The following is a 21,978-nucleotide window of genomic DNA, read 5'->3' on the forward strand; positions in this document are numbered from 1 at the left end:
AGGGAGCCAGTGGAGCTGGATGAGGGTGGGGGGCATAGGGAGCTTGGGGAGTGAGAGGACACGCTGGGCAATGTTGCGGAGGTGGGGAAGGCAGAGCAGGTCATGGCACGGATCATAGAGCACAGAAGGAGGCCATTTGGTCCATCGTGTCTGTGCTGGCTCTTTTAAAAGAGCTATCCAAATCAATCCCACCCCCCCTGCTCTCTCCCCATAGCCCTGCAAATTTGATGTGGGGTATAAAGGATAGTTGAGGGTCAGACACCAAGGTTCCCTACCGGCTGAGTGAGGTGTGGAGTGTGCACCTCCCGCTTGGCTCCCATCAGCGCTTCCACACCTCGGATGCTGACCCACACACACCCGAGGTGTGGAGGCACTGATGGGAGTCGAGCACGTGGGCCTCAGTCTTGTTGACATCCAGCTGAAGCTCTCATCCAGGACTTGTTTTATTACAAGATAAATGTACAGAATGAGACCAAATTAAGCCTGTTCTTTTCAGACTGTACAAAACCTACCCTATTGGACTCCACCACCACCTTCCTAGAGCAAGTTCTGCCTAGCTATTTCGCTAAACACTTAATTAATTGGCAGAAGGTTCATCCATTCTCATCATTCAAACCAAACATCCTTACCTCAATTGAATACTCACTCCCTCATCTGGTCATCCTTTGCCCCCCACCCTCTCCCCGAGTGCTGTAGAAATTATTGTAATCTATGGGACACATTCAGCTTGGTCTGTTATTGCTCAGATATGATTTCATACACTTAACTAAGGCATTAGTCTTCAGCACTCACTGTTTTTGTTGAAAATCTGTTCCACATAATCATGGTGTGGAGAGGAAACAAATCCTATCGTGAGGCTTTTCTATTGAAAATCTATGCCTTTGGTTGTGTGAATGTTTTGCATCAGTGAGGACTATTAATGTTTACAGTACATTTACTATCACTCAATTTTCCCAGACTTCAATAAAGTAGCACAAATACTGTAATGTAGTTAAAATAATTTGAAAAAGAAGCAATCATGTGATGCAGATTTACAGATTTATTTCATTTGACAGTTTTCTCCAGTACAGCCATATTACGTGCCCAGGATTCAAAGTGTTCAGACAATAGCTGCTGTTCCATTTACAAGCACAGAATGTGTCTGAATGTGCATCTTACAACAAACCCAGAATGTCTATTCCAAGAAAAATGTAGCTGTTCTCTCTTTGGAAATCAATTCTATTACAAGCCAAAATGAAGGGAATTTGAACACAAACGGTCTTTAAGGAGATCGCATTTTAGATCATGTCCAATTTAAAAATATCAGTTGCTTTAAAATCAAAACAGTAAGAAAACATTGCTATACCAAAGTCATCATAAATAGGTGTACAGCAGTTATATTGTTTAAACCATAACCTTAAACCTTCCCTCCCCCCCATCTCAATCAACAAGTCTTTTTTTGTCAATGACATGGGACAAATTAAATTCAACCTCAAGATTTAGTGACCAAACATTCAAAAGGTTTAAATATGGAAGTGTCATCACTAATAAATCCACACCAACAAACACTTCAGTTGGTGTGTTTGAGTAAGACTATGCTCACGGTTTAAAAGGAACATTTGTTGCAAGCTTACACCCTGTTTAATATTTACAGGTTGGTGCTTGATCAGCGATTATTTCTTAAAACTACTAGTAACACCACAGATAGTGCTAGTTTGCTTCTGCAGATCTTAGGAAGCAGATTGGAGGGCCATATGGTTATTGATGATGCCATTTCTAAACCAAGTGGAAAGCTGCAGTGTATGTAATTGTTACAAAGGGAACAAATCTACCTCAGACCACAGGCAATGAATGCTCTCTTACCACAAGTGAGATGTAGGCAAGATGCTGCTCTGGGTAAGCAGCTCTGTAATACAGCCATCAAAAATATGCTAAGAATAATCTTATGAAGGGAAGTGGTGGTCCAAGTCATTGCATGCAGTCACTTAGCCCCAGCCTGAAAAGCAGATGCTCTTGATGGACACCACATGGGATCTTATTTTACAGTAAGGTCACTTAAAAAAGGTGTGCAGTCTGAAATATAGAACTTGTAGACTGATTTATACAATTTATATTCCCAATCTCAGGAATTTAGCAGTTTAATGTTCATCTGTGGCCCTGTAACCCTTTCTTTAAAGAAATGATAGCAAACTTGAGGTGGTAAACGAGACAGTCAAAAATCAGTGTCCACAGTTCTCACTCCCAAACTGAGGTAGTCACCTTTGAGAAGGCTTAACATTCAACTAGAAAGCAGGACTCTGAACAAATGACCACTTTAAACGGCCACATTTCTCATCTTTATGAAAAAAGTCCCTCCACGAGCAACTGACACTTCATTCAAACCCCTTTTCACTCCAGTCCACAGTAGATGACAGCAGTTATTGTGCTTCAAACTTAAAATTCTCATGATGCCTTGCACAGATGCCTCGTTTGTCCACAGAAGCCTACACCAGCTGGATTACGTATTTCCTGGCATTGTAGGGTGAAGACAGATGGGTTCCATAGCTGTAGTTTAGTTACCTGGGATGGAACACAGAGCAGCAGTCTGTAAATTACGTTATCAACATTTATTGCTCCCCAAGAACAGCAAACTGGTTGCCTAGTTCCAGCTGAACGGACTGACTTTTAGAACCATCCTCTCTGGCTCTGTTTTTATGTTTCACCATTTCAAAGGTCTTCTCCATTTCTTTATCTCTGGAAAACAAGTTATAATGATCAGGAGGGCAAACGTGCTCACCTTCTGTAACACAAAACTAGAAAATAGACCAAATGACGGATTACCTACCATCAGTATGGTCTTCCTCATTCTTTTAATGTAGTTCAACCTCCACATACAAATGAATAGGCTGTCCAAATGGGGAAAAACCACAGGCACACTGTCCCCTTTGAAACTAAAAAGTAGTCGTGCTGATCGTGTGATTTTTTTTCCCCCACCAAGATATGCATAGGCTGGGAAGGCATTTCAGTTTAATGAAAAGAGCGAACAGCAGAGACCAAAATGATGCACGCAATGAAAAACACAAGACAAGTTTGTTCTGATTGCAGCAGGCCAGAGAGAAATTAATTGTGGAGGGTCAGCTTACAGGGAGTTTGTATGTGGAGGTTGAACTACTTTTTTTTTAAAAAATGAGGAAGACTTACCTAGGTAGGTAATCTAATACTCCTATTTCATTCAACATCCACAAACAAATTAATTTTACCAAAGCAGAACAGAAAGCAAAGGTCAGAGGTTCTCCAGCTTAACGAGACTGGTATAAAATCACAGCATGAAAGCATCGTCAAACCATGGCAGTATTGCTTCATTAATTATTCCATGGAGCTACAAGTGGCATCCAGAACAGTGCCATTAGACCAGCTTTATTCTCAATGCACGGCACCAACAATAGGCAATATATACATACTCACCATTTCTACAGATATGCGCCCTAACAGTAGAGCCAGTTTACACACTGTGGCATATGGTGGATCCACTATGCGAATGTGATCACCAGGCTGTTAATTGGTGGCAGAGCAGCTATCTGCCTCAAGGTCATCTTAAGATGTCATTCCTCCTTGTGTTGAATAAGATCTCAAGGTATCTGGGACCAATGTGCAAAATGCTTCATTTGAACATTCAGAATTCATGGATAGCAATAGCCCAAATCCTACACCATAGAGGGTGCAGCATTAAATGCAGATTCCAGAGCAATCAGTCTCAGTTAAAATTATATCCTACTTTACTATTCTGGAATCACCACCTACTGAAGAGCACCTCTATGCTGGCTCCGTTGTGGGATCTCTTAAAAGAGTAACCCCCGACTCTGTTAACACTTGCAATCCAGTCGATTGCCAACTGTGAAATATCAGAGGGACTTGCACTACTTCAATTCCTTAACAGCAATGTCCCCTGGGGGGAAAAAAAAGTTTTTTTAAAAAAAAACTTGAGTGGCAAACTACACAATATTGGAGGCATCAATTGCAGGCGTTGTAAAGTGCTAGTTGTGCATAACACACATTCACAAGTAAGTTCTCCCTCCCTGATGACAGAGGCCTGGCTTGCACTATTGATTAATGTGAATTACTTGCTCATAATCAAACAATGGGTTTGGTAAAAAAAAATTGTCTTAGGAACATTTCCCTCAAATCTTTTTTGAATTTTTTGTTGGCACTACAAAGCTTTTTCTTGTATGATAAATTTGCCATACTTTATGCACATAGTCACAATGGCAGTGGGACAATTCAAACCTGGCAGCCTCATTAACTGTATGTGGAGGTTGAACAAATAAGGATGCACACAATATAGATAAATCAGAACACTGAAAAATATTACTTTTTCAAGTGTCTGACATATACAATCTGTTCCCAATAGGACCTTCTGGCCTTAAGAAAATCCATGGATCTTCATCTATAGTTTTTTTTGATACTGTTCTCCGGCCATTTGAAGGCACTGACTATTATTACATACAATTCTAATGAAAACCCTCCAGTAGCTCCTCCAAGCATCAGGTTTACAATGAGAGTATCGGTGGGTGACTGAATTTTGAGGGTATCACAGCCGAGTGATCATTGTGGTAGAGATCCCGGGATATCAACCAGGAGCTCATTCTCTAACTCACAACAATGGCTTAACTGTATTAAACCAAATGTACTGCTCTGGCTGAGAAAACCCAAGGATCTTCTGGTCTGTATGACTCAGTACCACACTACATTTACCCCTTAACTCACTGTTTGCGGGTGGGGAGGAGACAGGCTTTTAAGTTTCCAGGCAATTTGTTTTAAAACCAAGTAAAAAAGGAGTGGCAAATTTAATTAGCAATTTCAGATTTATTACTTGGATTTTTCTTTACACAACTGTTAGAAACAAAAAATGCTCCTTTTGATTCCTTTTGTAAATGAATGAGAAAACACGATGGATTATAAGCAGCTAATTGCACAGCCACCTGCACAACGTACAAAACGTATCCTCTGAGACTCAAATGCAAGGTTTGGGACATTAAGCTGGATAGCAAGCTAATATCATGGTTAAAAATTCTTGAATCCATTTCAAACCACATGAACAGTAAAAAGCAGTTCAAAACTGAAAATGAAGAACCTAAGAAAACAATCACTGACAAGTAGATTAAGGTTCCCCCCAAAACAAAGTTCTCATAAGGAGTTGTAACACTGACACCTATATCTGGCAGTTCCCATAGAAAGAGAATCAATAATAATCACTACTTTAAACAAATCTAATACAACTGCTTACTTTCTGGTTTCTACATGCTTGGCAGAAGCTTGCAGGGATGGAAATTGTGCGTCATTGAAGATCTCTGGAGGTCCTTGCAATTGAGTTCGTCTCATCATACCCGACCTAGCTGCAGGAGGCCTATACACACCACTTGGCTTTGGTTCTGGGACTTCTGAAACTTGAGTAACAATTGTGTTAGAAACAAAATAAGAATTTCTCACAAAGGTTCAAATACCTTGAGAACATGGCTATGATCCTCAACAACAATATTCCATGCATCATTGGAACAAACTTACCTTGTCATTCGCTAACTCAGATTAGTTGCTGAGAGGCAGGACACTTCCTCAGAAGTGAAAATTAGTTCACCTTAGGTCACCATTTCAGCTATCTCAACTTTTGTGAGCGTGTGCAAAGGAAACGTGTAGGCTAAAGCTAAGCATGACAGAATGGAGCATTTTGAAATAGGCACTTTATTTTCAAATAGGCAAAGAATCCGATAATTACTTTGTTTGAAATCAGCTCGACTGTTTAAAAAACAAATCTACTAAACGCTAAAAAAAGTACAAAACTCCACTGAAGAATTTTAATTATTCAGAAAATATAGAGAACACTATATTCCTGTGAAAAGAAGCTACTATTGGGCAACATGATCTGGCTTGAAGAATCTCTAGCAGCAAAGCAATACAATTGCAATACCAGATTTAAGATGGATGCTCTCTAGAGGTCTGACACAAACCAGCAGCTGCACATATTTTTCCCCTGAATTTTCATTTGAGTATCAATTTAAACAAAAAATAATTCAACTTGCTAAATATTTCAACTCCAAAAGATTTTAGTCAAGGCAAAATCTTTAATTTCACTTACAAAAGGAAATATACTTAGTTTCACTGCCATAATCAGTTAGGTATCCAATAATACAATTTTTGAAAGCTAAAAAGGCAAAAGATATTTCAAATTTTATGAATACCCAACAGTACCTTACCTTTCTTGTTATACTATCCAACTATGATTGCAGATTGCTTACATAGATATTATGGGGGTGGATAGTATCAAGGAAGTACTCTCTCTCCCCTTAAAGAGCTGCCTGAGTGAGTGTAACATATTTCAGCTGTAATAAATTCATTTTACTTTCAACTAATGGAAACAGTCATCCTCCTACAGCTGAACTTCATTCAGCAAGATGAAAAGCCTGCTCTTTGGCTCCCGTCAATTTCTTCTCTCCTGCGGGTCTGAATTCCTCAACCTCCCCGGATTCTCCCTCAGACTCACTGAACCTTTGCACAACTTAGGTGTCAGGTTCAATCCCCAGCTTTCCTTTCTACCCCACATCCATTCCCTCTCCAAAATGCTTTTTTCTATCTTACTGTCCGCCTCCATCTGTACCTCACAACCAGCGCAGCCGAAACCATGTGCGGCATTCCTCATTTATTTGCTTTTTACACAGGACTTCCAACCTCTAACCCTCAACACAAGAACACCACAACAAGTGGTTATTTCGCCTCGGTCTCAAGATGCTCATATTTAAAAACCCTTTATAAAATGCATCCTACCCTTTATCAGTGGATACACAAAGCAGTTATATGGGGCACAGAAACATTTAGGGGGAAGTGAAAGTGTTTCAGCCAGCCTAGGGAATTTTTTGAATTAATACATTAGAGACAGTTTTCCTAAAACTGGAACACTATCAAACTTTTATTGCAAATTTATGGTTCCATATATCTGATAAAAGATATGAAGAGTTAGATTTAGTTTATTTTGCTAATTAAGGCATTTCTATTCAGTTGATCTTAAGTTAAATTAGAACTTTATTAGAACCCAATAGAGCCATTTTGCCAAAATCGTATATAAAAAGAGGAACTGGCAACCATCCAGACACATGGGTCGGTCACTGGCAGCTGTATCTATATTTCACAATCCTTGGGGATTTTTTTTTGGTCAGCTGGGAATGTAACACCCTCCCCCATCATTCTTAAGCAAACTGTGGAGTCCTGTATCTCAGTGGTTAGAGCACTCGCCTCGCAAGTAAGAGACCTGGGTTCAATTCCCGGCAGGGCGAAACCTTGGGCAAGTTTCCTTACTCCACTCACTTAATAATAATCCCTCAAGAAAAAAACAATAAATTGGTCGCTTCAATCCACGGCTGTTCGTGGGACGCTGCTGTGCGCAATTGGCTGCCGTGTTTTGCCCACAAAATACAGTTAATTCACTTTACAGAGCTTTGAGATGTCTCGAAGACCGTGATAAGGCCCTATATCAAATGCAACGATTATTATTACCTAATCCTAGAGTTCAGGTACAGGTTGGCAAGGATCAAAAACAACAACAAATTACATTCGTATAGCACCTTCACATTAGCAGCACATCCCAGGCACTGGACAGTCAGAGATTTAGACCGAGCAGGGGGTTGGGATCGGTAGGGATGGAGGGCAGAGGTAGGATGGTGTCCGAAGGTGCAGGCGAACATGAGGGTCTTGAGACCTACCTTGAAGGAGGTGAGGGAGAGAGCAAGGCAAATAGATTGTGGAATGGATCTCCAAAGGGTGGGGGCATAGAGCCCGAAAGCCTGACGACTGATGCAGGGGGTGGGAGAGAGCAGGCTGAAGCCTGCTGAGTGGAGAGGTTGATAAGTCGTTAGCAGGTCACAGAGGTAGGAAGGATCAAGGCCATCGACGACTTTGAAGGCGAAGATTTTGAACTCTATCCTCTGGAGGATGGAGAGCCAATAGAGCCGGGCGAGGTTAATCAGGTCACAGAGCATGATGCGGGAGAGGACACAAGCTGCAGCTTGTGGAGGGAAGAATTGTGAGGGCCAACAAGCAGAGTTGGCATAGTTGAGCCTAGATGTAACGATTGCATAGATTAGGGTCTCAGCGGCCTGAGTGGAGAGGCAGTGCTGTTTTGGAGATGGAGAAAAGCACAGCAGATCATGGCATGGATTTGGGGTAGAAAGGACAGTTGAAGGCCAAACAAGACGTCAAGGTTCCAGACTGGCTCAGTGAGGTGGAGTGTGCATCCCTGGATGGTAATGCTGCCAGCACCAGAGATTTTAAGCAGGATCAAGGATTGGGTACCCACAGAGTGTGCATTGGGGTAGTGGAATGTAATCAGCTAAAACCACACAACTTACAATTGAGAACACTGCTAAGCTTGCTGCTGCTGATCCAGCTCGGATCACCATCATTAGTTTTGGTTTCCCAGAGCGACAAGAGCAGAGTGGAAAAGATCCACCCCTCTAAGTATTCTTACAAATAAGCCAGGCTGTCTGGTCTGTCATCAACAGTGATCAGAGTATTGTGGCAATGCCCTGTTCACTTATCAGACTACATAGATCTCTACAAAGGGTAAACTAGATTCTGATATCCCATCACCAGCCACGTCACCTTTAAGCCAACTCATCCCCAAAAAATGAATACTGCTTAAAATCTGTGGAATTCCTAAACCCATTACATTTCTTAAAACACCAGTTTTAGAACACCAGCAAGTGATGGCCCTCTCCAGGTAAATGGTTTACTCCATACTGCACCACCAGTTGATTTTACTGAGGTGAGCGATCGTTTTTTTTGTTCTAGTTTGCTTTCCCAGGATTTTTCTGTCTAAGAGGGATAAAGTCCATCTTCTCTTAGGCCAAAAAATTAACTATTGGGAGTCCTGTAGCTCAGTGGTTAGAGCACTCACCTTGCAAGTGTGTGACCTGGGTTCAATCCCAGCAGGCCAAACATTGGGCAAGTTCCTTTACGCCACACGCCTCTGTTCATCTAGCGTTAAGAATTCAAGATCCTTATCCTCACCTACAAGGCCATTCACGGCCTTGCTCCCTCCTACCTCTCCGACCTACTATCCCCCTACTTACCTACCCGTACCCTCCGTTCCTCTGGCTCCGATCTGCTCCACACCCCTCGCCCTACCATCGGTGGCCGGGCCTTCAGCCTCTCAGCCCCGAGGCTCTGGAACTCCATCCCCCAGTGCCTTCGCCGCCTCCTCCCTTTCCTCCTTCAAGGCCGGTCTCAAGACCTTTCTCCTTGACCGTGCCTTCAGCTCCTCTCTCAACTCTCTACCCCCTCCTCGCCCCCTCCCTTCCCTCCCCTCACCCTGACCATTTCTTCCCTGCTCGGGTCCTGACCCAACTGTCCAGCGCTTTGGGACGTCCTCCCGACGTGAAAGGCGCTCTATAAATGGAATCTTGTTGTTGTTGTTGTTGTTGTTGTAAGTAGGAACCCTCAACTGTCTTTTCTCCCCCACATTCAAGCCATGACTTACTCTGCCTTCCGTCAGCTCCGTAACATTGCCTAACGCAGCCACTACCTCACCCCTCAGGCCGCTGAAACTCTTGTTCATGCCTTTATTGCCTCCAGGCTCGACTATGCAAACGCCCTACTTGTCAGCCTTCCCAACTCCTCCCTCCACAGGCTGCAGATAATCCAGAACTCTGCAGCCCATGATCTCTCCCGCACCAAATTCTGTGACTCCATCTACCCCACTCTCGCCCGACTCTACTGGCTCCCTATCCTTCAGAGTATCCAGTTCAAGATCCTGGTCCTCATATACAAAGACCTCCATGGCCTCGCCCCACCCTACTTCTACGACCTCCAAACCCCCTACCAACCCGCCCGTTCCCTCCGCTCAGCCGGCTCTGGCCTGCTCCATGTCCACCAACCCACCTGCCCCACCATTGGCGGGAGAGCCTTCAGCCACTCTGCCCCCAACCTCTGGAATTCCATCCCCCAGTCACTCCGTCTCGCCCCTTTCTTAGCCTCCTTCAAGTCCCGCCTCAAGACCCGCCTCTTCGACCATGCTATCGGCCACCCCCCTTCCTCTCCCTTACCCCTCCAACCCCAGCTCAGGTCTGAAACGCTGTACTCTGTCCAGCGCATTGGGACGTCCTCCCGACGTGAAAAGCGCTATACAAATATAGTCTTGTTGAACCCGGTTGTTAGTTGATTGGCAGATTGCTTTTCCAAGGTAATAGTTCCTTCAAAAGTATATTCTGTAAAGTTCTTTGAAACGTCTAAAAGCATGATAAGGCGCTATATCAAATGCAAGGATTATTACTACTACAGTGATTTGACACGCAGGCTTTTGGCCAACCCTGCCCAATTGCTGAAAGTAACATTTAACTTGGAACGTTTTGGCCAGAGAATGTGGATCTTGATCTTTTAGCTAAATAAACCCAAGAGAGCAAACAAGCACGAAAAAAAACAGAGCTTGAAGTAGGACCCACAATTTACAAAGTAGTTTCACTAGGATAAAAACAAAATGAAACCCTTAGTGGAATAACCACTTACCAAGAGAGAGTTGCCATCTGCTGGTGTTCTTAAACACATCCTTTAAATAAGGAACAGTTTACAAATAAGATGCCTGCAAATTTTACTCTTTATTTCAATATCTGTAGAACAAGCACAGCACTTACCCACAGGAACAGGCATTTGTGCAGGCGTTATTTTGTTCCAAGGCCCATAAAGCCTCTCTCCTTCTCTGTATTGAATATTCTCTCCATCTTCACCATGTTCTTCTTTCTTGTCATTATCATCTTCCTCCCTTTCATCACTATCAAATCAAATCAGACGTATTAAAGCAAGCACATGGAAGAAATTTCTTCCAATATTCTGCTCATTAGACAAGAAAAGTTATCAGTCAAACTTTACTTAATTTCAAATTAGCAATTTGCCCCCCAGTTCAACATTCAGACCAAAGGCGAGCCAACCCAACAAGGCTGTATGAAAACCATTAGATCTGAGAAAACAGGCTAGGGTGCCAAGTGCTTCATTTAAGCTGCCTTAAATATGTGTGTGTGTGTATGTGTGGGGGGGGGGGGTGGGAGAGAAAAGAGAGGGAGGGGAAAGAGGAGTGCATGGCCATTTAATATCCTCCCATGGAACACAACCTGTAGGCAAAATTGAATGCCCTATTAGTTCACTGAACTAAGAAGCTTCAATTCACCACCTATTGTGCTTCCCTCTGCAAACAGTTACTGCGCATTACAGTAATTTTATTGCATGTTACAGTACAGTTACATCATTTACAATAATAATAAGTTTCCTGCAAGCAACCTACATGTCAAATACCTGGTAGTTGGTGAAGTTCAATGTAAAAATTGCAAATGCACTTAACAGCCATTGCATAGAATTGTCAGATACCTTTTAAACAACTGAATTTTGATATTAAAAGCGGTTATAGATTTGGGGATCAGATAGAATGCCAGCGCTAATTTTTCATACTGGCCTTTTTAAAATAATAATCCTTGCATTTGATATAGTACCGTATCACATCTTCCGAGACTTCTCAAAATACTTCAAGAAATATATTGTAAAGTGTAGTGACTGTATATTTTGTGGGTGAAACGCAGCAGTCAATTGCAAACAGCAGTGTCCCACATTGGGTGACCAAAATTATTATGATTTAATTATTTGTTTTTGGAAGGGATTATTGCCCCCGGAAAGCGATCCACCAATCAACTAACAACTGTTTTCCTACTTACTGCTAGGTAAACAGAGGCGTGTATGTGGAATAAGGAAACTTGCCTAAGGTTTTGCCGCTTATAATGTATTCCATTTACACATGGAAATTTACCTACTCCTGGAATTCGCACTCTTAATTGGAGGTAAACACCCAATTTACCTACTTAATAATCCTTGCTTTTATGAGACCCCCAAAATATGCATTGGGGGTACTTCTGGAGTTTAACTTGCTAGAATCGCAAAGCTTGGCATTGCTATAATTTCTGGCTTGCCCAGCTGGATCTACCCTACGTATTAGAGCTTTGGCTTTCAGGGTTAACAGGAGCTGATGAAAAGAATATCTGCTCTCAGTGACAGGTCTTTCCCTCCAAGTACTTGCATAATAATATTTGCATCTGATTAACAATGAAAAATCTCAATGCACTTCATTGGCAATGGCAGTAAAGTCAAGTGACTGATGGTAGGCAAATGTGGCAGTCACATACTGTGTAATTCAGTATCCCAAACAGCCATGACCATTTTTCTTCAGAGGATGGTTGGCCAGGATAAAGGGAAGAATTCCCTTTGAGTGTCATAAGATCTTGTGGAGTCCTGTAGCTCAGTGGTTAGAGCACTTGCTTTGCAAGCGAGACACTTGGGTTCAATTCCAGGCAGGGTGAAACTTTGGGCAAGTTTCCTTACTCCACACGCCTAATAATAATCCCTCCAAAACAATAATAAACTGGTCATTTTCAATCCACAATTGTTTGTGGGAAACTGCTGTGCGCAATTGGCTGCTGCGTTTCGCCCACAAGTTCATATTCTGTGAAGCGCTTTGAGACACCTAGAGGATGTGAAAATCGCTATATCAAATGCAAGGATTATTATTATAACGTTGAACAAGCACATTTAATGTCTCATCAAAAGTGTGGACCTTCAGCAACTTACTTCTACCTTAGACCTCATTGGAATACCAGCGTAAACTGTGAGCTCAAAGTCTCAATGGTGCCTGAACCCACAACCTTCAGAGGCAAGAGTTCAACAAACTGAGCTGGGCTGACACACAGGAGTGAGAAGTATTGCATTAATTTGAAAATCTAAAACCACTCAAGTGCACTAACAAATCCACAGAGTTAATTATTTATCTACTAACTATAAGACATCACGGAATTGGGCAGCCTCGATGGTGAAGTGGATTGCACTGTAGCTCAGGAACCAGGAGCTCCCTGCTTTGAATCTTCAACTTCCATGGAATCACACCCCAGACTGGGAGCAGAGGCATGTGCCCGTGGGGAAAACACACTTGATTTATTTTACTTAAAAAATTTAATGTAAAAATACAACAAGCCTCGCTCAAAAACCGGTACAACTTATCCCACTGTAGCCTGTGGATCATCCTAAGGGAAAAGTTTACGTAAATCTCCCCTGATCCCCAAAAGTAATCATGCAAAGCTCCAGATTAGTTATTCAATTCTGACCTGTGCCTTCCAGAAAACATCCTCCAGCAATTTCTCCAAAGAAAATTGTAGGGCTACACTACACCTCTGTGATTCCTCTACTCTATTAAAAAAAAGGCAAGATTAATAAAAAAAATTCAAGTAAGGGAATTTTGAGCTACCGTAGAATCACTCATTGCACAAGCATACAAGGCATTCAGAATAAAGAGGCATGCACAATCCAGAGGGCATTACCTCAGATTTGCCCTCATTCACTTTACATCCAAATCTCTCTTTCCATCAAGAGAGTCGATTGTGTTTAGAAGGTCTGATAAAAATAAAAGGGTATTAATCATACATGGTGAAGTCTTTAGGACCAGTCACCAAAATCAATGCTCTTAATTTCAAGAGGCTCTCATACCTACCATTGGCTCAAGTGCAAAACTGAATAAATGGGTTACCATCTAAAGCACCCAAAGCAAATCAATTATTTGTGCTTCGAGCAAAACCAATATCCACTCAATCAATTCAGGCTAACAATGCATAAAAAGATTAGCCCACTTCACATGACTGTTGTCAAGTATCCAACAATACAACTATGGGAATACCCAATAATCCGACATGAGGCAGGAAGGCTCAAACCTCCTCCCAACATTACTGCATTTACAACTTGCCTTTAAAAAAACAATGTTTGGTGGTCACTTCCACAAAAGGGTATTTCCCCTCATTAAGAGCCACAACTTTTCATCAACTTCAACTTTTGTGCTAAAATCTTACACAATGATTTTGTGAACTGCAGCAAACGGTGAAAGATCCAAATTAAGTTAGATGCTGAATGTTATTAATGTACTCTGTTATTAGAGCATCCTGGAGGCTTGCCCATACAACACAAGTGTCACTGCATTGCTCTTCATTACTTTTTTAATAAAGTTGAGCTGTCACCCTACCTGCTAGAGTAAGTGGCAGCTTCAACAGTAATATCTGAAGGTAGTATACATACAAAGTGTATGCTAGGTCAGAACTCTGCAAATTAAAATCCAACATACAATTTTCTGATGATTCCCAAGAAACAAATTATACTTTGTCTAACAGGGTAGTTGGTGCAAAACGATTGATCCATACACCTACTAACAAGTAAAAGACAAATTAGATTTATGGAGAAAGAAGCAAACTTCTCAAAACCACGAAAAAAGGAAAAAAAACTCAATAGCATGGACGTCCTATGTTTCAGCAGTTGCAAAGTGATGTTAGTGCCACGTCCTGCACATATTGCAATTTAAACAAAGCAACTTTGCTTTTAGAAGTAATAAATATACTAGGTGTATTGCAGATACACTGGTGCAACAAAGTGCACTAGCTGAAAGTAATGGTTTCCTATATCATATTCATACCAATACACTAAAGTTAGTCCAAAGGTAGCTATACACCAAACTGCTTCAGAACGTGATCTAGAACATTATAAAATGTTTTATTATTATCCAGAACGTAATAAAATTGATGCAAAATAAACCGATAAAATTCAATTAGCTAGTGGTTAGGCTGTTTTTGCATTGGAACAAATCATACACAAACATTACAGTTGGGATTGGAATATCAGTGCCTACTTGTCAACCTGGAAGTCAGAAAGTTTTTAGTTCTAACACCAGGTCTTGATATAGCAAGGTCCACAGTAGACCCACATTTCAAGCAAACCAGAACCCAACTAGGATGCGTAATGGGACTCGATTGTATTGTGAAATGCAGTAAATAAAGTAGATGATGCTGAAGGAATCCTTTGGAAGTTCAATGGGTAGGCTACATGAATCAATAGTCTATTTCTGCCTGAATACATCACGATGGGAAAACCAACCCTCAGTCATATTACTAATGATCTGTAACTGTAGTCCAATTAATACTTTAAACACAGCAAGACTAAGGCAACCAGAAATATGACATCATCCAAGTGGCTAAAGCTCCCCAACTCACCTGATTTGTAAGGCATGGATCCTCAGTCCACTGTAATCAACTTCCTTTTGTTCAAACTCCTTCCATTCTTCATCCTCCTGAAACCACAATAGTCAAAACTTTACAAATCCAATACACTATATTGAATAAATAACAACATGAATAGTGTAGGTTGCATTTAAACACTTACTTAGACTGAAAACATTTTTCTCCCTCTGTCCCATAACCAAGCTCCCATACCCCTAGTTGCCCAGTTTGCCTTTTGTATTCTGAGCATACTTGTTTCATGTTCACCATCGCCTCTAAAATTTCTTGCGTCCTTCTTGCTGCCTAATATCCAACTATAGTTTAACATAGATCAGTGTTGCCATGAAATACTTCAGTAACTTTGTTTTTAAACAATTCCACATAATACATCTTTTCCCACTAGATTTTTGGAAAGGTATTCTAGATTCTGGATCAATCTTTAGAAAATTTAGTGTACAAACTTGACTGCACAAATATACCTTTGCACATCAATCCAAGATTAATTTTATTGTGCACCTTCAATTTAACTCATTCTTACAACATTTCTAAAATTCTTCAAGTTCACACTTTTTTTTGAGACAACAAAGGACTCCAAAAAACAGCTTCCAGATTCAAACAGAATTTAACATGACTTTCCAAAATTACGTTCAATCTTCAATTTCACAATAATAGCCTAAAACCACAAAAAAGTATGCTGAAATATAGTACAAGCAGAAAGCATCACAGATAAACATGGCAAAAAAGATACTCATTATGACAGTCACATTTGCCCATACACTCATTATCAGTCACATTTTCTCCATTTCAAAGATTTACTAGGTGTTCGATAAAAGAAAAAAAAGTCAAGACAAAGTATGCAACTTGCTTGCAATTTAAATCACATGAAATCACAAGTTATCCACTTTGCTTCTGAATGTTGAACACTTCTAGTTATGAAACCAGAATTCAATAGAAATTTACCGGAATCTTAGGAAATGAGTGCACACATTCAGATATTTATCCAATTATCCACACATTCCAGTGACTGCAGGTTGAATCATCCCTTCAATCCTGTGAGTCATAACTTTGCACCCGGCATTCTCATGAGTCCTAACCTCTGATGAGGTGTGGAATGTATTAAATGGAATCAAAACATTTGTGCTGTGGGGTACGGCTGGAGCTTTAACAGCTAAAACCAGGTATGTTGCCATTGAAAGCACTGTCTGGCAAGCTTCCTGCTGCTAAGGACCATCATACCTAGAAGGGCTTTGGATTGCAAGGTTAACAGGAGATAAGTAGGAAGAATCCTTGCCTCCAATGCCACTTGCAAGTCCTCCTGAAATGCCAGGCTAGGAATGACTTGATTGAATTCCATTGCAAGAGCCAGTTCAGGAGACCTCACACACCCCCATTCGAGAAAATTTAAACAAAGCATGTAGCTTTCCTGATGGGCAAGAATCTTATTACTATGAAATAGCCATAAAAACTTTTAACATTTAAATGTTTCATCATACGTTGGAATATCATAAAACCATCAAATGTACTGGACCCACCTTAAAAAATTCAGCACATTATTACAAATAAAAAATATGACTATTAATTATGATAGATAATATTAAATAATTCATATTGTTGAATGAGAACATTGAGCCTTTAACCTTTTGTCAATTCCTGCCTAAACTGAGCAAACAAAAGCCATGATCTGCTAGTTGAATGAATGAGTTCTTAGTTGACATGGATCGCTGCCACAAGATTGTCAATGCAGCACAAAGTCAGCAATTTCATTCAACACAACACAAGATTGGATATGTTAAATTAGTGCAATTTTTAGAGGGAGCTCTATTTTAAACTTAACTTCTGTTTCCCTGACCTAGAAGTGCTCAATCCTGCATTCCTTTAGCTCAATACTTCCTACACATTAGTAAGCACAAATTTGAATTGAAGTGATTGTTTTCTAAATGTAACCAATACACTTTAAAACAATTGCATTCATTCAAGTTCCAGAAACACCATATTTGATCATTTGTTTCCTCTGTCGAGTTAATTCACATTGAGGCCATCTCACCAAGTCAAGAAGATGCTGAAATTGACACACCATCAAAAAAGCCTCCTTAGTCAATGTACCAGAAGATGCTTCTGGAATGGGTATGATAGGGCTCCGTGACCCCATCACTCCCACCCTCGCCCGACTCCACTGGCTCCCCATCCCTCAGAGGATTGAATTCAAGATCCTCGTCCTCACTTTCAAGGCCATCCATGACCTTGCCCCCTCCTAACTCTCCGACCTGCTGACTCCCTACCAACCTACCCGCTCCCGCCATTCAGCAGGCTCCAGCCTGCTCCATGTCACCCACCCTACTATCGGTGGCCGGGCTTTCAGCTCTCTGCCCCCACACTCTGGAACTCCATCCCACAGTCCCTTCACCTTGCTTCATCCCTTGCCTCCTTCAAGGCCGGTCTCAAGACCCCCCCCTTTTCGATCATGCCTTCAGTCACCCTCCCAACTCTCTGCCTTCCCTCACCCCTACCCCATGCTCAGGTCCTGACCCCTAACTGTCCAGCACCTTGGGACGTCCTCCCTATGTGTAGGACGCTCTATAAAATTTGTTGTTGTTGATAGAACACTTTGTAAATTCATTCCTATCTGAAAATCTCATCCACAAACAGTGAAATAAATTCTTTAGAAAAAAAGACTGATGTCAAATTCAGAAAGATAATAAAACAGCACAGTACTGCTAGATTAGAGACTCTGCCTCCTAACCAAATGCTTGCAGGTTCAAATCCTAGGGTTGTTGTCACTCAGACTCACCTGGCTCTTCTTGGAAGTGAGCCAAGTATTAGCCAGACCACTAAATAAGCAATTTGCTGTAGCTGCTCACTCCACCTGAGAGCGAAGGGAAAACCCACTTGGATTTTTTAGTGAGCAATGCATTATACCAGGATCCAGGCACCTGCAGTTTCCATTTGAAAGCAAACGCTACAAATTCCTACAGGAAGGAATCAGCATCCGACAAATCCCCCTGACCCCTGGAATACTTAAGGCTTGGTGAGACACAAGTACAGCTTCACCCCAAGACCTTGAAGGCTGCAGAAAATGCAATAATAATACAAATCAACACTCAAAAAATAAGGGAACAAGGGCACTAACATTATCTAAGTATGCATACTGGTTGCTGTTCTAGTCCTGAGCTCACGAGTTCAGTGTGTTTTCTCTCCCTTCCCTCTTCAATTTTTCAAATGCACCTTTCCTTGCAAACTTAATCTTCCCTGATCAATATTCTTCCTTTATCCAAAGCCACCCTGAAAAATGCAGATCAACTTCGTGTTTCTGGATGTTGCCCACACATATTGGCTGCCATATTTGTCACCATATTATTCACCACATTTCACTTCAAACCAGCTTTTTAATTCCAAACTGAGACATTTTGACATAATTAAATTATATTGAATCCAAATATTATTTGAGTTTTAGAAACAAAAATAGTCATCTCAAGACCAGATGTCTCATTCTTATCGATGAAAGAGTGACCAAGAAAGTAACTTCTATACAACAAAGAGGAAGACAAATGGTGCACCATTTTTAATTTTCAAATGCAAAATGAAATTGACATAATTTTTCTAGAGTCTAGCAGTTTTCTAACCTTTTAGATCTATGGAATGTGCTTGATCTCCCCGGGGAGCAGCATACCCACACTACCATGGTATTCATTACTTCTAGAGGTCAGAAGACCAGTGCAGGTAAGACTCTGGGAACAATCACCTGCACATGTTCAGTCCTAACAGAATTAGCAAACTGTGTGTGAGGTAGTGACAAATTAAGTCTACATATGCAATTTACAGCACCAAAACAACATAAATCTGAATAATGTTCCTGGCTTGTCCTTGGTTTCAGTTAGTGCCCCAGAAAACAATTGGTATGTAGAAGTTGTATAACATTGTGGGCAATAGATATACAAGCAAAAAGAATTTTAACCGTCGTCAGATTTTTTTTAAACTCATCTGACACGTGCTCTTCATTCCTCAGAAACAAATTGTGGGAAAAGAGACAGGTTTAAATCTTGAAACAACTACCTACCAACTGGTTTTAATTTACATTCATAATCATGTCCACAAAAATTACTAGTGTGCACCTGTGTCTCTTTAATATACATTCCTGTAGTAAAGCAGGAATTTTCACACCTTGTATGGAGCATTGGCTGAGTTAAATGCAGCTTGTCCCACAACAGTAAGTAAGAACATGGGAAAACATGAACCCGAGAAAGCCATCAACACTGCTCCTCCACTGCCTCGCCCTTTCACCACACCCGTCAACGCCTTTACTACACAAATATCAGTTCACCCATCTTTCAACTATCCCTATTGATTCTACTTCTACAGCTTTCTGGGGAAGAGCATTTCACATCTTCAGCATCCTCTATGTGAAGACTATTTCTGCTGCTGAAAGTTAGTGATGTGAAAGCAATCAAGCCCTATGATTAATTCTCCCATTCCTTTGATGAATACAATTTATTGTTTCTCTTAAGGAGCTGTTTTAACCCTGCAAATGTAAAAGCCAAATTAAACTTTAGCTTGATTCCAGAAACATTATCAAACCAGAGTAAACGTTGGGATCTATTTTGACTGGTAAGATCCCAGGTTACACCTTGACCTTCCCACACACCCAGCTCTTCACATGCCAATTTTATTATTTTTAATGTGGCTGAACAATAAAATATAATGGCCACTTCAATCCCAAAATAACACATCTTGACACTGACCGAAGGTAAGTGTATTCTCCAATCCAATTCTATTAAACCATACTTTTGGTTCCATACATGAAAGTAGTGTAACTGCAGCTGGAGATTTCACTGTAGATCCCCAAGAAATTTGCACCCTGACACTTGGTGATGAAATAGAATGAATTTTGGACCAAAATGCACGATGTGAATCTCAAAATAGCACCAATGGGGGAAAAAAAATGCCACTGGATTACTGGAGAACCTCCTGAACTTGCAATAGCTACCGTGTGTGTAAAAAACCACACTCACACACACAAAAAAAAATTAATTTAAACCGTTACAAATGGAAAAACAGGAAACATGCGGAAGCATTCTATGCCTTAAAAAAAAAGGGGCCGAGCAGTTATCGTTCACCCTTCAACCTGTGAGCAATTTTGTCCTGAAAGGTTTCCGTTGCTGATAGCACATGGTATCTCAATGTGCCTTCACATCTCCTCCCGTGCCTTTGGGTTCGGCAATGCCTCAACTTTGTGAACCGTCACAAGGCATTTCGCATTCCCTCCTCTAGTCCTCCCCCTCCCCAACTGCACGGCACAGTCTTCACCCATTTCTTCCTTCCTTCCTTCCTTCCTTCCTTCCTTCACGACAAGCCCTCATTCCTCGCCTCACACACACATCCGTGCGCCCCCCCCTCCCCCTCCCAAGCCTGTCCCAGGCCCGCCATGGGCTGCTGCTCCCCCTCACACGCTACCACGCCTCCAGTGCCTGCCGCACCCCCCCCTCCCTCCCTCCCTCCCCCCCCACCACCACCACCGGTCTCCCTCAAGACCCCCCCCCCCCCCAGAGGGTGGGCTGTGCTGTGCGGTGGGTAATGGTCCGCCCGGCGTCAGTGCCGCGCCCCGTCACCACAGCCGCCGACTTCCGCTGTGTCTTTTTCTTCCCCACTTCCTACACCCGTCACGCCGGCAGCTGCCCGGCAGGCCGCCCGCCCCCCTCCAACCATCCCCCGCCGCCCCCCTCCAACCATCCCCCCCGCCCCCTCCACCCCCCCGGCCCCCCCCCCCCCCACCCCCCCCTCCCCCCACCCCGCCCTCCATCCCCCACCGCCCCATCCTCCTCCCCGCGGCCTCCCCCCCCCCCCCCCGCGGCCTCCCCCCACCCCGCGGCCTCCCTCCCTCCCCCCCCCGCGGCCTCCCTCCCTCCCCCCCGCGGCCTCCCCTCCCTCCCCCCCCCACCCCGCGGCCTCCCCCCTCCCACCCCGCGGCCTCCCCTCCCTCCCCCCCCCACCCCGCGGCCTCCCTCCCTCCCTCCCCCACCCCGCGGCCTGCACTCGGTGCTCGCTCTCACCCGCGCCCTCTCCTGCTGTGAGTCCAGGCCCTCGCCCTTGCCTGTCCGCTCCTTCTCCCGCTTGGTTTTTTTCGAGGCGGTCACGGTGGCGGTGGTGGCGGTGACGGCGGCGTTAACGGCGGGGCGGCGGCGGCGGCGGGGGGGGGAGGCTCGGGGCCGCCCTCAACCCCGGCGGCTGGCGGCGGCGGCGGCGGCTCGGAGGCCGACGAGGCGTTGGCTGGCGCTGCGGGGGCGGCGGCCGAGGAGGTGGTCGCGGCGGCGGCGGCGGCGGCGGGGGGGGCGGCGGAGGCCGCGCTCGGGGCCGGGGTGGAGGCCGGCGGCGGCGGGTGGGCGCTGGTGGCCTGGGTCGCGGGGCCCGACTTGGCCGTCTTGGTTTTCTCTTTCTTCTTCTTCTTGTCCCTCTTGGCGAAGAAGTCGTCGAGGCTGCGGTGCTCGCTGTCGGCCATGATGACGGCGGCGGCTGCTGCTCCTCTCTGCGCTGCTGGTCTCTACGGCTATTGACGCTCGGCCCGCACCAGCCGCTCGCCCATGCCGACTCCGCGCAACCTAACTTGTCTGGCTGGCTGGCCCCGACCGACCGAACCGGAACCGGAAGGGCTGCCGGCCGGGCTGATTGATGGCTGGCCGGGACCGCGCCGCCCAATCACAGGGCTCGGACCCGCCCGCTCGCCCCATGGCGCCACTGAGCCAACCCCCGCGCCGGGAGTCACGCGCGTTCCAGGCAGCAGGTTTGGTTACACCACGAGCGGCGGCGGCACAGTCTCTCTCCTCCACCGCAGACCCCACCTCCTCCTCCTCCTCCTCACACACACACACACACACAGAGCCGCTCCCGCTCACTCCCCGCCCCCGGCACACAGCCCGCGGAG

At 43.6% G+C, this 21,978-nt stretch overlaps 1 protein-coding gene across 1 annotated transcript; it reads right to left on the bottom strand.

Moving 5' to 3' along the window:
* Positions 1-1,019: 1,019 nt before the first annotated feature.
* On the bottom strand, positions 1,020-21,685 carry cdv3 (carnitine deficiency-associated gene expressed in ventricle 3). Its single transcript, XM_042331770.1, has 6 exons — positions 21,390-21,685; positions 21,116-21,183; positions 15,060-15,136; positions 10,632-10,768; positions 5,243-5,402; positions 1,020-2,712 (listed from the first exon to the last, which is right to left on the bottom strand). The coding sequence occupies exons 1-6, from the start codon at positions 21,553-21,555 to the stop codon at positions 2,586-2,588; spliced, it is 735 nt and encodes a 244-aa protein (XP_042187704.1). The 5' UTR covers positions 21,556-21,685; the 3' UTR covers positions 1,020-2,585.
* Positions 21,686-21,978: the final 293 nt, after the last annotated feature.

The sequence above is a fragment of the Callorhinchus milii genome, unplaced genomic scaffold (genome assembly GCF_018977255.1).
Source record: "Callorhinchus milii isolate IMCB2004 unplaced genomic scaffold, IMCB_Cmil_1.0 Scaffold2, whole genome shotgun sequence".
Lineage (NCBI taxonomy): Eukaryota > Metazoa > Chordata > Chondrichthyes > Chimaeriformes > Callorhinchidae > Callorhinchus > Callorhinchus milii.

What these genes read in the sequence shown, in the direction of transcription:
- cdv3 (XM_042331770.1), bottom strand. Translation starts at nt 21,555, where the DNA reads ATGGCCGACAGCGAGCACCGCAGCCTCGACGACTTCTTCGCCAAGAGG. An exon ending in CCCGAGCGCGGCCTCCGCCG is followed by an intron (nt 21,184 to 21,389) that starts CCCCCCCCGCCG and finishes CCGTGACCGCCT; the next exon opens with CGAAAAAAACCAAGCGGGAG. An exon ending in ATCCATGCCTTACAAATCAG is followed by an intron (nt 10,769 to 15,059) that starts GTGAGTTGGGGA and finishes TTGATTTGATAG; the next exon opens with TGATGAAAGGGAGGAAGATG.